The 14,909-nt window shown below is 58.3% G+C and overlaps 1 protein-coding gene across 1 annotated transcript in view; it reads left to right on the top strand.

Annotated features, from left to right (window-relative positions):
* KIRREL3 (kirre like nephrin family adhesion molecule 3) overlaps positions 1-14,909 on the top strand; it is a 115,378-nt gene that overhangs the window by 64,498 nt on the left and 35,971 nt on the right. The window contains exon 5 of the mRNA XM_036277257.1: positions 12,174-12,331. Coding sequence (XP_036133150.1) covers positions 12,174-12,331 — 158 coding nt within the window. The remainder of the gene's footprint in view (positions 1-12,173; positions 12,332-14,909) is intronic.

The following is a 14,909-nucleotide window of genomic DNA, read 5'->3' on the forward strand; positions in this document are numbered from 1 at the left end:
AGCATTAATAATTATATTAATAATAAGTCCAGGGACTTACATGTGCCGTCTCACATAATCAGCCTGCTACCCTCAGAGTATTATTACCCTTCCTGTTCTGTGATGAAGACACAGGCCCGGAGAACTAATTGACTCATCGAGGCCACGCAGCTGGTACTTGGCAGGCCCGGTGGCATGGTCGGTGAGGCAGCTTCTTAGCCGCGAGAAACTGGGCACCTGTGGAGTCAGGCCCGGACATTCCCAGTGACCTGCCTCTGAACAAGTCCAGGCTGAGGACTGCTTCATGCAGACGACGCTCTGCCCACCTCTCCCGGTGGCTATGTCCAGAGCATGCAAATTAACTCTAATGGGAACCTGAAATAAATATACCAAAGCGCAAAGCTGCCTTTCCCGCCCCCGACGCTCTTACAGACACACTCACGCAGTGCACTCCAAATTCAAATGCAAATTCTACCTCCGATTATATCCCAGGTGTGGGTGATCTAGGCCTCTGGCCACACACACGAATGCCTGTCACGGGGACCTGGCTGAAGACACATCCAGTCCATTTCCTTCCAGCCAGCACTGAGCGCCTCTCGGGTCCGCTCCCCGAGCACTGACGGGCGCTGCTCCCGGCGGTACTTCTGCCTTTGGGCCGGTATGTGCAGCCCCGGATCCCCGCACAGACAGCATCGCGGATCCGAGCTGAACGCCGTATATTCCGGCGTGGGCTGCTCCCAGGACACTCACAGACACTCAGTCCTGTCCCTTTTTAGAGAGCATCCGCCATGCCCGGAACACTTCCCAGGTGATTCGATTGCTCATCAAAGGGAAAGGGAAGGCTTGGACGGGGGGATTAAGGATCCAAGGGTCCTAGGCTGGGCTGGTGGGTCCCAGAGAAAGGGGTGGTTGAAGGTGGAGAGTAGGGAGAGCAGAGGGTTAGAGTCTTATCTGAGGTCTCAGGAAAGCCAGGGGACACTGGCTGCCCAGGCCCACGTGATTCAAATGCCTGTAGCCACCTCCAAACCAGCAAGGCCCTTAGGAGCCCAAAACACAGTCGCTTCCAAAACTGGCCCATGAATCCAATATGGAGTGCCCACAGGGTGAGAGTGGACTTCCTGGGGCACCGCAACACTCAACACCCCATGGTTTTCAAAGCTGCCTGTCCCAACGCACCCCCATCTAGAAACTGTCTCCTCCGAGCCCCCTTCCTGCAGCTGTCCCTTCTTACCCCTTCATTTACTCCACCCTCAGCTGCTGAGAGCCCCCCACACACTAAATGTCCTCAGATCTGAATCTCAGTTAGCTTGCACGACCCCCACTGGGACAGCCCCCACGCAAGCCCCCGGGGGCTGGGCAGGACTTGCTTTCTGAGTGACGCCCTGTGGCTGTAAAGAGGCCCTTCCATCCCGGAAGACGAGTGCGATGCTCGCCAGTTTCTGAGAGATGTGGTCTCTCTGCGGAAGGTGAGGATAGGAGGTTTCAAATGAGCTGTAATGCCAAGCTATAGACGAGCATTAAAATCCCCTTTCGTAATGAATTCCAAAAGTGTTGCCCTTTCGTAAATTTAGAGACTTGTACTGTTTCCAAAAGGGCTCAGATCAGGAAAAGAATTTGATTTTTTTTTTTGTCTTAGGATTCGGCAAACAGTAGACTTGAAAATTTTGCATAACGTTGAAAGGTACATTTGGTGGCTTTCGGAGAGTCCCTGAAACAAATGTTTGAGGCAAGAGGCCTGAGAAAGCACCTGGCTTCTTCCCCTCCCTGCCCGGGCGCATGGCCATCAGCGTCCGGCGACACTGGTGGTCTCTCCTCACCTTGACTCGGCCCTGAGTTCGGCGCCGGCCCCAGCTCCGCTCTGCGCTCCCCTCCCTGCACTTCTCCCTCGGTTTTGGCTCTGCCCCCCCCCCCCCCTGCCCTTCTCACCTCCAGCCAACCACCATCTGGAACAATTCACGCTTTTATCATGAAAAAAGCCGTGTCCTTAACCTCTCATTTTAGGAGCCAAACATGGGAATTTCTTGTGTTTATTTTTAAACCCCTTAATGAGGTGATCCCTCGCCGCACCCCTCAGTTTCTGCACAGACCGCTGAGGCTCCGGGTACTGGTGGGGAAGGTCTCCCTCCCCGGCTCCTCCCCTCCTTAGGGAAAGCCGCCAGCTTCTCCCGGAGGGCCACAGCCAGATGGGGACCCCGTGGTCAAATCAAGTCCATCAGCTCTGCTTTCTATTCTGGGCCAGGCAGACAGACACCTCGGGTCACGCCAGCCTCCTGCTAGGAGCTTGGCTGCCTTCGAGCTGGGAAGTCACACGGGGCCCCGGACAGTTCTCGTCCCCACGTGGCCTGCAGCGCTGAGGTTAGCAGTGGGCAGCGGCCTGGTTCCGCGCCCCACGACTTGTGTGACTTGCCTCAAATGGACTGACCATTCTAAACCTCAGCTTCCCCATCTGTAGAAGGACACTGCAGGGACCCACAGCACGAGTTTACGGTGAGGTATCAGTCAGTACCTGCTGGGACAAAATAGGTGACCAAGAGGTCCCCTCTCGGGGACCAAGAGGTACAAAGTTGCAGTTATAAAACAAATCACAAGAGGTGATGCACAGCGCAGGGAATGTAGTCAGTAACATACAATGACTTTGAGAGTGACAGATGGTAACTAGACTTACCGTGGTGATCATTCTGTAATGTATAAAAATATCGAATCACTATGCGGTACACCTGAAACTAATTTAATATTGCATGTCAATTATAATTCAATTTCAAAAAGAAAAAAAAAAGCAGATAAATGGTGGACCAAGCCACCATGCTCAGCTTCTCCGGGCCCAGCCACGCTGATCAGAACCCCAAAGTCACGTCAAAGTCAGACCTGGTGCTGTGAGGCAGGTATGTGCCAGTTACTCCTGCAAACATGCCTTAGAAGGGCTCTGATGTTGGCCCCCTGCACACCCCCCGTCCCGGGCAGGCCAAGGGGCCACCCACCCCTGTGCTTGCCCCCACCGCCCTGCAGCCCACCTGCTTCAGGAGCCACGCTGATGCGCTCACAGGTCCCTCTTTCCCACCAAAGGGGAAGCCAGCTTGGAAGTCTTGTTAGTCCTAGATCACTGTTAGCTATATTCGTATTGTTGTTGTTTTACTACATCCAAGGGGATGCGCTAGGTGGTGGGGAAATGCAGAGGCGGTGAGCCTCCCACTCTGGAAGGCGGAGCCTGGATCAGGCGCACAGAGCGCTGCTCACCGCTCACCGGCCTGAGGCCAGTGCGGGAGGCTGGGGCCTGCTCTCCCCATCGGCAGTCAGGCAAGGCGCCAGGCAACAAGTAGCTACTGAGCGCTCACTGTGGGCCACCTGCTGAATGCTGGGAGAGGAAGAAGAGCCTGCAGGGACCAGCCTCCAGGACTCACGCTCGTGGGGCAGCCCACGGCAGGGGCATCAAGGCCCACGCGGGCTCGTGGAAGTGGCAGAGCCGAGGCTGGACACAGACTGACAGAAGGCTTCCTGGAGCGGTAACAGCCGCAGAGAATGACCGAGAGTTAAGGAGGCAAAGGCAGACTCTGAAATGACTGAAGAGACGATGGGATCCTAGCCAGTTAAGACTCGGGGTCAGGACATCCCCAGCAGGGGAACTTCACAAGCAAATGCACGTGGTTCTAAAAGGACAGACTATCCCGTCTGCCTTGGCATAGGAGGAAGAGCTGGAGAGAGAAGGCCTAACCGTAGAGACATCCATGCTGAGGAATTGGTTTCTGGCCCGGAGCAGCGGGGAGCCAGTGAACCTTGTTAGTAGCAGAGACTGAGCTTGCAGAATAGTCACTGGCCACACTGGAGGTGGGCAGGATCCGAGTGGAAAGGACAGAGTGCATGCCAGGCCCCTTTCCAAGACCATCCCAGGAGCCCAGACACTGGGTGGTCACCAGACAGTAGGTTACTACTGAATATACCAGTTAGGTTTTGGGGGGTTTTTTTGCTGCGTAATAAACCACCCCAAACATAATAGTTCTGAGTCAGCAACTGGCTGAGCTCAGCTGAGATGGCTCATCTCTGTCTCACGTGGAGTCAGCTGGGCTCATGCGTGCCTCACTCTCCTGGGCACAGGATGTGGGGGGCCTGGAGGGAGGAAAAGCCAAGCTAGGCAGGACGGCATGGGATCACCCTGGACATCCCGGTGAACACAGGGCAGGAGAAAAGAGAGAGAAACTCTACTTTCCCAATGAGACAAAGCACCGGACATCTAAGCCCCAGGTACTCTGCCCATAATCTTTCAAGGGAACAAGCCCAGTCTGTTTAGAGAACCAATAACTTACAGCATCCATAAAACACTGGACCGTTTATAGTGTTTTCCCACATCGACGTCGCATCCCACTTGACTCTGGCAACTAAACAGCGAATCTGATTTTATTACATCCCCCATTTTACAAATGAGGAAACAGAAGCTAAGCACCTTGCCCGAGGCCAAATGCTAGTGAAGGTAGGACCTAGGACTTGAACCCAAGCTGCCCGGCCTTCAGGTTAGCTAAACAAATGGGAAGGGACAACTGGGGGAAAGTAATGTATTCCAAGTAAGTGATCCTTATCCACAAGAAGAATTTGAATTAAAGTGGTGAAAAATGAGACAGGAAAGGTTGACAGGAACCAAGAAGTTCAGACTTTATCCAGATGGCAGTACCCTTGGAAAGATTTTAAACAAGGGAGTGTTAGCTACTCGGCAAATGGGGACTGAATGGGTGCTAGAATGGACGGGTGAATGCCCCGACTCAGTGCAGATCAGTCTGGGACAGTGTGGGGGGATGAGGGAGGGAATGAGCAGTAGCCTCATCCAAGCGAGAAATGACGAGGGTCTGAGCCAGGAAGACTTTTGGGGATGGAATGGACAGACACGTGAGAGAGTCCAGAGAATTTACCAGGATAGGTAACAAGGCAGGGTGAAGGGGGTAGAATCCAGAAAGAGTTGTCGACTCTGGCTGCAGTCACTGAAGGGCGGTGCTGCCCGGGGCTCACCAGCACCAGGCGTGCCAGCTTCCCCCAGCGTGCGGGACGGCGTGCTAGCGAGGGAGGCCCTGGGGAAGACCAACAGCTGCCGTGGGAAGAAGACAGAGAGTAGCAGCCAGAGTGGATAGGAGAAAACAAGAGAACCCTGGAGGATCTGTCTATTCCCCACCCAGTCTCGTCTTCTTCGCACTTATCATCACCCGACAGTATATAATGTATGGATTCTTTTTTGTCTGTCTCTCCACTCGGATATAAACTCCACCAGGGCATGAACGTTCTGTCCCCATGCTTCAAGTGGGGCTTGGCACACAGTGAGTGCTCAATGTGAATTTTCTGAATGAATGCTGAGCTCGCCCTGAAAAGCATGTCCTTAAAAGCTGGCGCGTCCCGGTTCTTGACGTCCTGCAGTTCTGCAGTTTGGCCAGTAGGTGGCGGGTGTGCGCGCGTGAACCTGGACAGAGGACAGGAGGGAGCCAGGAGTGGATCTGAACAGCAAACAGCGTCTGTTCCTTCCCAGAGCCGACATGTCCCGAGCAGCACTGCGCGCTGGGCCCGTGCGCCCTCGTCCTCTGAAACAGACTGAGGGGTCTGAGAGCCTGTCCCAGCGTCGGTCAGGATGGAAGGGCTGTGGAGGGTGGCTGCCGCTTTCCGTGCGGCCCGTAAGCTGTTCTGACTCTAGCGGAACAAATTACAGGGCCACGCAACCCGGGTCTAAATTCCAGCTCTGCCACTTACCTGCTGCGTCCCCTTCGCCAAGTACTTTGCCGCCTCCGAGTCTGTTTCCTGATCTGTAAAATGGAGGCCTTCCTCGTCCCTGTTTCAAAGGGCATTGACACTAAAGTGAGAGGGCCCTTGCCACGGTGCCTTCTCATCGCGAGAGAACGAAACCTCAGGCTAGGAACTAGACATGAGCACGGTCTGCCTATCAGAGCAGGTGACCCTCGTCATAACGCGCAGGTGAGGTGTCTTTGCCGCCCTGCTGCCCACAGCCATCAGCTATAGGACTGTCCCGGTCACGCAGCCTGTAAAGTGACGGACTCGGGCCAGGTTCCGCCCTGCCAACATCATTCGGGATACCCCAGGGCGGCAGGCGCTCCAACGGGTGATGGGGACCAGGAGAGGGCGCTGTTGCAGTCTAGGGGAGACGCACACATGCAGATCGCTGCCACAGAGTAGGTCAGCCACTGAGAGAGGATGCCCAGGATGCTATGGGATCTTGGACAAAAGTCACCCGGTTCCACTGGGCGACTCCAGAAGGACCTCCTGAACTGGGGAACTCGTGAGCCGAGTCGAAGGCTAGGGAAGGGGACCCGGGAGAAGAGAGGGAAGAGACCTCCAGCACTCCCAGTTGAAGAAATAGCCTATGCAGGGAGACCTGTGTGAATCAAGGTCACCAACCGCACACCCAGGGTCTGGGAGCGTCTGGGCCCTTTCATTAAGCTAACCCAGAAATGTGGGGAGGGAACCAGGCACCCCTGCGGGCTGAAGGGCCCAGTGCGTGCACTCCGCGTCCAGACAGCCTGTCCTTCCAAGCGGTCCTTGTCTGTAATCGTCCCTGGGAGCCCTCCAGAGCAGTGCTCCTCAAACACTGATGTCATGCAGAGTTCCTGGGGTCCTTTTGCAATGCCAGGCCTGATTCGGGAGGTCGGGAGGTGGGGACCAGCAGCTGCAGCTGTAACAAGCTCCCAGGCGGTGCGGTACTGCAGGTGATCCGGGCACACAAGAGGGAAAAGGTCTCCAGGAGGGCAGGCGGGGCTGGTTTTCTCAATCATTATCGGCCCGGACTGTGACATGAAAGAGGCTGAATGGAAGAATGAAAGGCGAAAGGCTGGGAGGGGAGGAGGCGAGGGGAGAGAGCTGCAGGGCCCCTGGGACACTGGGGCAAAGGAGGTTCTGACCTGTGAGAGCTGCTGGCGGGATGGGCCGGAGGCCCGGTGCCCGCCTCCCCCAGCACAGTCAGTTCTCACACTCTCCGCGTGAACTGGCCCACTCCCCAACCTCCTGAGTCCTGGGGGCCTGGGGCGGGCAGCTGACCAGTTCCACCTGCGCGGCCAGGGGTCTCTCATGTCACCTTGTAGCCTGCAGCCTTCGTCCCAACCTGTGATCCAGGCGGATCCGACTGGGGTCCTTCCTCCACCAAGAAGACTGGTGCTACCAAGAACACGGCTGAGGAGTAACCCCCTCCCCACCCACCACCACCTCCACTACCTCCACTTACCACGCCTCCCCAGCCCAGGCTTCTCCCTCCAGAAATGGCAGGAAGCAGCCAGTCCCCCATGTCACCCCACAGAGCATGCCTGTAGGGCTGTCCCGGGGAGGCCAGGAGGCTCCTCCTCTTTGCACCCCCTTCCAGCACTCATTCATCCACCCCAACTCTATCCGCCCACACACCCACACACAATATGAAAGTGCTGAGGAGCTGGAGGGAATGGCCATGCAAGACCCCAGCCCGGGGAGCGCTCATGTGTTCATTCAACAGATACTTACTGAGCACCTGCTATGTGTCAGGCACTGATCTGGAGATGAAATACTTCAGTGACCAGGCGACAGCAGCCTCCTTTGTCGTTAGGGAGCCTCCTGTCTAGTGAAAGGAGACAAGACAGCATGAACCCACTGATGGGGAAAAGCAGCAGGTGGCGTGATGAGGGCCTCACCTGGGCCTCACTGAGGATTGAATTTAAGCTGTGCCCTCCTTTACAATCCAGGAAGATGAGGATTCAGAAAACAGCATCAGACAGAGCAGAGCCAGGGCAAGGCCCGGTGCCAGGGTGAGCCGGGCTGGTCCAGGGACAGAAAGGCTGAGTTGTGGGCACAGGGCACGGGTGCCGGAGGCAGGCCAGCGCCAGAGGTGCAGACGCGTGCGGTTCCGACCACCTGCCAGGTAACCCTGCCAGCTTTGGAGTGGAGCGGGACTCGCCCAGATCATGCTGTTGACGACTTCCTGGTGGTTTGGGGATAGGCCCTGTGCAGGAGTTGGAGACCCACTGCTGCCCCCACAGAGCTTAGCATCTGCCAGGTGCTCAGCCATGCCACCTGGGGGCAGGAAGGTGGTCTGGCTGGCCTCCAGCACCTCTCCAGTGCCACTCGCCAACATAACCTTCTGTGTCTGGGCTGGTGCCCCTACTAGCCACCCACGGGACCAACATTCTGGGCCCACATGGCACCGCCTGAGGCCTGGCACCAAGAGAACATCCCCAGGTTGGTCGACTCGGCCAACGCAGACAAAGAGTCAGGGAGCCTGGCGCCACGCGGGCACTGGGCACAGAGGCGATGAGCCGGTCCAGAGTGGGATGGAAACCCTTGGCCCACAATTCCACTTCGCCCTCTGTCCAGCTGTGTCCTGTGGGAGGGACAGTCAGAGGCTGAGCCCTGGCACAGGCTCTCGTCCAGAAGCCCAGGGCCTTCCTGGGAGGACTTCCTACAGACAGTGCTGGGGCCAGGTGGCGGGTCCGTACTCAGCCAGACTCTCGTTTCTGAAAACGATATCGAGAACCTCAGTGCGTAAACACTGCGGCAGCTTTACCTGCCGCTGGAGTCACCCGGGCCCGGGCCCACCCTCCTCTGCCTCACTCCTGGCGAGCGGGGCAGCCCCTTGTGCTCCTGGGCCTCAGTTTCCTCTGTGGATGCAAAACTGGGCTGTGTGCCCCGCCCCCCTCCACAGGAGCCCCTCGCCCTTGACAGCAGAGCCTGGAGAAAGTCCGCACACAGAGAGGTGGTGGCAGTGTGCAGGGCTGGTGGGGGCAGGCCAGAGCAGGGAAAGAGACCCCCAGTTGCCTGCCTAAATCCTGGGGGACAGGACAGTTGACTGCCAATAGCAGCCACCCCCGAGGTTCGAGAACGTCGGTTCCCACGATCTGCCGTTTCCTGCGCAGCGCGGAGGGTCATGGCCCGCAGGCTGGCTTCCAGCTCTGGGAACCAGCTTCCCCGGATCCACTCGGGTGGTCTCTGGGCGTCAGTCACCCAACAGTTAATGCATTTTCGTCCTGACTGACAAGCAGCACAACAGCAAACAGTCAACTATTTTTATCTCCAGATTAATCACAAAAGGCTAACGTTTCCACCTTCCCTGTGATTAAAAATTAGGAGACCAAACTCTGTAGCGGTTCAGGATAATAACCAATCCTGTGAGGGCCTCTATGAATAATGCATGTCCTGGCCCGGTTGCCCCAGACTTTCTCGCCTCCCAGCCTCAGCTCTGGGCCCTCTGAAGACAGGGAATGAGTCCCCCTTCCTTCCCTGGGAGCTGCAGCTGCCACCGGGGTGGTTGATTTCTATTCAGCCAGTGGGCCCCCAAACATCCTCCCTCCGCACCCACCCCACCCCATCTGCACCCCCACCCCATCTGGTGTGCAGCCAAGCGAAGGCCAATCAATAATGCATGGCTGCATGAATAGCCGCGTGATAACCGCTTATTTGGGAAGATGTAATCAGGACCCATTCTGAGAGGGGATGTGTGAGCGCTCCTCACACGGCCGTCCCACACCCTGTCCCCTCGTCTCCGCTCCTCATCCAGGATTCCCAGCACAGCACGCAGCAGGAAGGAAGGGCTCCCCCATCACGGGCTTTTTTTTTTTTTTTGGAAAGGCCCCCTCGGTCCCCACACCGTGATCACAGGAGTTAGGAGCCTGAGCCAAGGCCCCGAGACGGTCGGTTCTGAGACGTGGCCCCGCGGGGCACTCTGGGAGTTCTCGGGCTCCTGGGCTGCGGCCCTGAGCTTAAACATCTCTCCTGGGAGACTACTGCGCGGCCAGGGTTAAGAATCTCTGTCTCAGACGCAGCGAGAGTCAGTGCTGGAGAGAACACTCCAGGTTCCCTGCTGAACTTTTGCACATTATCTGAGGAACTAAAACTGGACGAAGGGGTTGAGGCCTCGCCCTCTGGCGGAGGGCACCTCCCACCAGGCCGCACCCCTGGCCTATTATCCTGTTGCTTCCAGTGGACCTTCCGGCTGTCCAGGCCCTTGGCAAGCTCAGCGGCTGCGCCTCCATCCTGGACACCTCGTGGGGGGAAGCTGCCACCACAGAAGGAAGGGGCAGGAGCCCCAGCCCGGCCCTCCCTGCGGGGAGGGACACGGTCCCATGGAGATAAAGTCCCCTCTGCAGCAAAAGGACCGCCCGCCCCGTTATAGAAAGCCCTCATTAGCCTCCCTTGGCTCTCAGGCCACACCCGCACCCAGGAGGCCTCTGGCACTAATGAGGGGGTACAGGGTGTCTTCATTGTCCAGCCCACACCCACCATCTGTCTGTGCCCAGGGCCTCCCGGGAGGCTGGGCAGGGTTGGATGAGGCAGACTTCCTCCCTGGGCCGGCATCCCGATCCGATCAGGGTGGAGTCCTGGGGCTGGTGACGGCTTCTCAGAAGCCCTGAGGGTTTGTTCTTTCGGGGGGGGGGGGGGCGGGATAGAAACTCTGTTGGGGGGGCTCTGACGACTGCAGTTCTGACCAGGCCCCCTCCAGGCAGGAAGCGGGAAGCAGGCAGGGCCGAGCGGAAGGTGTGCCCAGAGCCTCCTGCTCTTTCCTGAGCAGGCTGAGTGCGGTGGGAGGGCCTCAGATGCGGGGAGCCCCCCGAAGGAGAGGGAAGCCAGGCCCACTGTGGGAGCCCTGGGGGCGGGCGAACCGGAAGACCCAGCCTGTGGGGGCGCCTGGTCCTCCTCGCGCCCCCAGCGCAGAAGGCTGCACAGGCCTGGGAGGGAGAATAGACTTTCTCTGGCAACTGAGTTCCCTTGTTCTAGGACCCTAGCTGGTCACTCGGCTGCCCCTGTATCATGCACTGCCAGACATGCAGCCAGCCCTCCCAGGGCTCCAGAACTAACCGGCCCAGCCCCTCCGGGAGGAAGGGCAGGGATCGCAGGTGGTCCCCAGGGAGACGCCCTTCCGCAGCTGGTCCAGGGAGGGAGGCGGGACCGTCAGGGACCACGCCTTCCATGTGTCCACAGGTCCTAACATTAGAAGAAGCTCTGACTTTGGCCAGTCACTTAACTTCTCTGGGCCCCTTCTGCAAATGATGGGCATGTATTAGCATATCAGCCGCTCTACATCCCACGGTCATCATGGGATCGAAGGCGTGACTTCACTGGCGTTAACAAACGTTCACGGAATGTCCACCAGGCACCGGCCCTGCAGGGTGCTGTGGGCGAGGTCCGTGCCTTGTTGCCCGTGTCGCAGCAGCCGCAGGTCTCAGACGGTGCGACCGAAACACAGCAGGGGAACCGGGCGGGAGAGGTGCATTCTGCCTGGGGTGGGGCAGCTGGAACCCTGGGAAGTAGGCAGTGCTGAGATGCCAGGAGTCGCACAACCCTCTGAAACACTGTCTCGGTCGTGAAGGCTGTTGTCACCGTCCCCTGAGGGGAAAGGGGCAGCTCTGTGCCCCAGGTGCTTCCAGACTTGGCTCTGCCACTCTGTGGCAGCGTGACCTTGAGCAAGTCACTGAGCCCAGCTGAGCCTCCGGGTCTGCGTGTGTGTAGTTGGGATAACAATGTTTACTAGCAAGATTGTTGTGAGGATGAACTCAGACAAGATGTGACAGTGCTCTGTTTAGAAAGAAGGAGGAGGGAGCGGAGAAGGAGAAAGAGGAGAAGAAGGAAAAAGAGGAGGAGGAGAAGGAGGACAAGAAGGAAGAGAAGGAGGAGAACAGGTAAAAGGAGAAGGAGGAGAAGGAAGAAATGAAGGAAAAAGAGGAGGAGGAGGAGAAGGAGGAGGAGAACAAGAGGATGAAGGAGGAAGAGGAGGAGGAGGAGGATGAGGAGAAGGAGAACAAGAAGGAGAAGGCGGAGGAGGAGGAGGAGAAGGAGGAGGAGAACAAGAAGATGAAGGAGGAAGAGGAGAAGGAGGAGGAGGAGGAGAAGGAGAAGGCGGAGGAGGAGGAGGAGAAGGAGATGGGTTAAAAGGAAAGAACTAAAGGTGTCATCCAGGCATCTGAGCGTCACTCCTCCACCTGTGAACAAGGCTGAGGACGCCTGCCCTGTCCCCTCACAGGCTCTCATGAGCAGGAATGAGACAATGATATGCAGCTATCTGCAAATACACATGCAATGCACATGTGTGGGATTATTGCTGTTGGTATTATTGTTACAGTACAAGGGGATTATATGTTTTATCAGAGTATGATAATTACTGTTTGTCATCAGCTCCATAAAGTCCACCAGCTCAGCCGTCTGCTTGGCTGGAGGGGCAGGGTGCCCTCATCCTGACCTCTCTCCTCCTGTCCCCACAGTGCCACCCGATGACCCCGTCATCCTTGGTGGGCCCGTGATCAGCCTGCGGGCAGGGGACCCCCTCAACCTCACCTGCCACGCAGACAATGCCAAGCCTGCGGCTTCCATCATCTGGTTGCGGAAGGGAGAGGTCATCAACGGGGCCACCTACTCCAAGGTGAGGTCTGGGGGCAGAAGGACAGGAGGGGCCAGCGGGGGGGGGGGGCTGCATGGGGAGGGGTCCAGCTGTCCTGTCTCTATGTGTCTGTCCTGTCACTTTGGTTTCTCCCTCTTTGTCTGTCTCTGTCTTTCTCTCTTACTCAGTGTCTCTCTTCCTCTCTCTCTCTCCTGGGGTAATTGCTGAGCTCGATAAAAACCCTAAGAATAGAGGATGGTCAGAGAAGGAGCCTGAGGACAGAGGTGGCCGGGGCCCAGAGTTGCCCCGTTACATTTGAATTTCAGTCAAACAACAAACAATAACTTTTCCCTGTAAGAATGTCCTCGACAGTGCATGGTGTATACTTACATGAACAAGTTATTCATTGTTCCCCTGCAATTCCGTTTTCACTGAGAGCCTGTGTTTCTGTCTGCTAAGTAGGCCCCTCTTTCCAGGACGGCCAGGTCCCACTGGTAGGTGCCAGGGGCCAGGGAGGGCTGAAACCCTCAGCAGGCCCTACGCCCTGCTCTGCCTGCCCCCGGGGTGCTGTGCTCGAGTTCACACGGGGGTCCTTCCATGAGCCGCCAGTGCCCTGGACTGGCCCGTGTCTGCCTGTTCTGAACGTTACGATGCTTCGACCTCTACAAGCCTGTGAGGAGGCCCGGCCCTTCCCAGGTTAGCTAGTTCCTGAGACTTGCGGAGAACGTGCAAGCCAAGCCCTCCCCACCTGTGCTCACTGCGCAGTCCTCCAGCCCTAAACGACAGGGGCCAGGTACTGGGGGGCTGCACCACCCACAGCCTCGGCCTGCAGGCCGGCTGGAGGTGCCCAGTCCTGAGCTTCTTCAACCGCGTGCCCAGCCTCGGCCCGGGAACCACAATAAAGGCTGCACCCTGGCCTTCTCCCGCTCCCTCCGCCCCCACAGACCCGGGGCTGCACCCTGGCCTTCTCCCGCTCCCTCTGCCCCCCACAGACCCGGGGCTGCACCCTGGCTTCTCCCCCTCTGCCCCCCACAGACCCTGGGCTGCACCCTGGCCTTCTCCCGCCCCCTCTGCCCCCCACAGACCCGGGGCTGCACCCTGGCTTCTCCCCCTCTGCCCCCCACAGACCCTGGGCTGCACCCTGGCCTTCTCCCGCTCCCTCCGCCCCCCACAGACCCGGGGCTGCACCCTGGCTCCCCCCCTGCCCCCTTCCCACAGACCCTGGGCTGCACCCTGGCCTTCTCCCGCTCCCTCCGCCCTCCACAGACCCGGGACTGCACCCTGTCTCCCCCCCCCCCCCCCGCCCCCCCACAGACCCTGGGCTGCACCCTGGCCTCTCCCTCTCCCTCTGACCCCCACATACGGGGCGCCCTGCAGCGCCCCCTTCTGGGTGCTGTGAGTAGCAGACCGCCTTTTCCATGGCAGCTGGCCCAGATCTGTTGGCCTGGCCCTACCCGAACAAAAACAAAATCCCGGGTTCACTTCCAAACAGCGCCCCAGCCCCCGCGGAAGGAGACTAAGTGCGCTCACTAGGCCCTGGACTACAGAGCCTGTAAAGACGTGCGGGACCGGAAGGACCGGGGCTGACGAGGGAGGGGCCGCCCTGCTCAGGGGACAGCTGGGCAGAAACCACGGTCTCCTTCCCGTGAGCCCCTCTGGCCTCAGTCAGCTGAGCAGCTGCTCAGAGGCTGCACCAGGGCCTCGGGCCAGCCAGCACCCCAACTCTGCAGCTGGAGGTTCCGGCCTCCAGCACCCACTCTCCTCTCCTCTCCTCATGGCCTCAGAGGGGGAGGTACACCGCCTGCTCCCCACTCCCAACCCTGGCTCCTCTAGCAGGGTCCTTAGAAAGCTAAGCAAAGCCTTCACCATCAGAGGACCAGGTGTCTCTGAGGCCGTGTCCTTCCTGTCCAAAGCAGAGTCAACCCCAGGGCTGCTGATCAAGGTCCCCACCCAGAGCCTGGGGCCAGAAGCCAGGATTAAGCCTTTCTTGGGGTACCATGCAGAGGAAAGCCGCCTATGGAGAGGCGAGCCCGCACTCGCATCCCAGCCGGAGCCACCTGCTGTGCATGAAAAGGGAAGGGTGTTCCTTCCAGCCTGGGCATCTGTCCAGTCCCACCCTGGTCCCTGCCAAGATTTCTGTCTCGCAGGGGACACACCCCCATCTGGCCAAGAGAAAGATCAGTGACCTTGCGGGACTGTGCAGGGTCCCCTGCCCCCTTGCTGGCACCATGCTACTGCAGGGAGGCCATGCTCCACCCCTGCCCAACAACCTGGTCACACTCTTACTGGCCTGTGACAGGAATGACTGCACCAAGCAGCAGAGGCCTGGGTTCCAGTCCCTGCTCTGTGCACCCCCAGGAAAGTCATTCCCTGGGCCTCAGTTTCCTCATCTGTAAAACAAAGGGGCTGGACCAGACACTCTGTATTAGTTTGCTAGGGCTGCCAAAACAAGTACCACGGACCGGTGGCTTAAACGACAGACATTTCTTTTCTCACAGTCTGGAAGCTGGAAGTCCAAGGCCAAGGTGCCGGCAGCGTTGGTGCTGGTGAGACCGTCTTCCCGGCTCACAGATGCACCTTCTCGCTCTGTCCTCACATGGCCTCTCCTCTCCCTCTTCTC

The sequence above is a fragment of the Molossus molossus genome, unplaced genomic scaffold, assembly GCF_014108415.1.
Source record: "Molossus molossus isolate mMolMol1 unplaced genomic scaffold, mMolMol1.p scaffold_m16_p_22, whole genome shotgun sequence".
Lineage (NCBI taxonomy): Eukaryota > Metazoa > Chordata > Mammalia > Chiroptera > Molossidae > Molossus > Molossus molossus.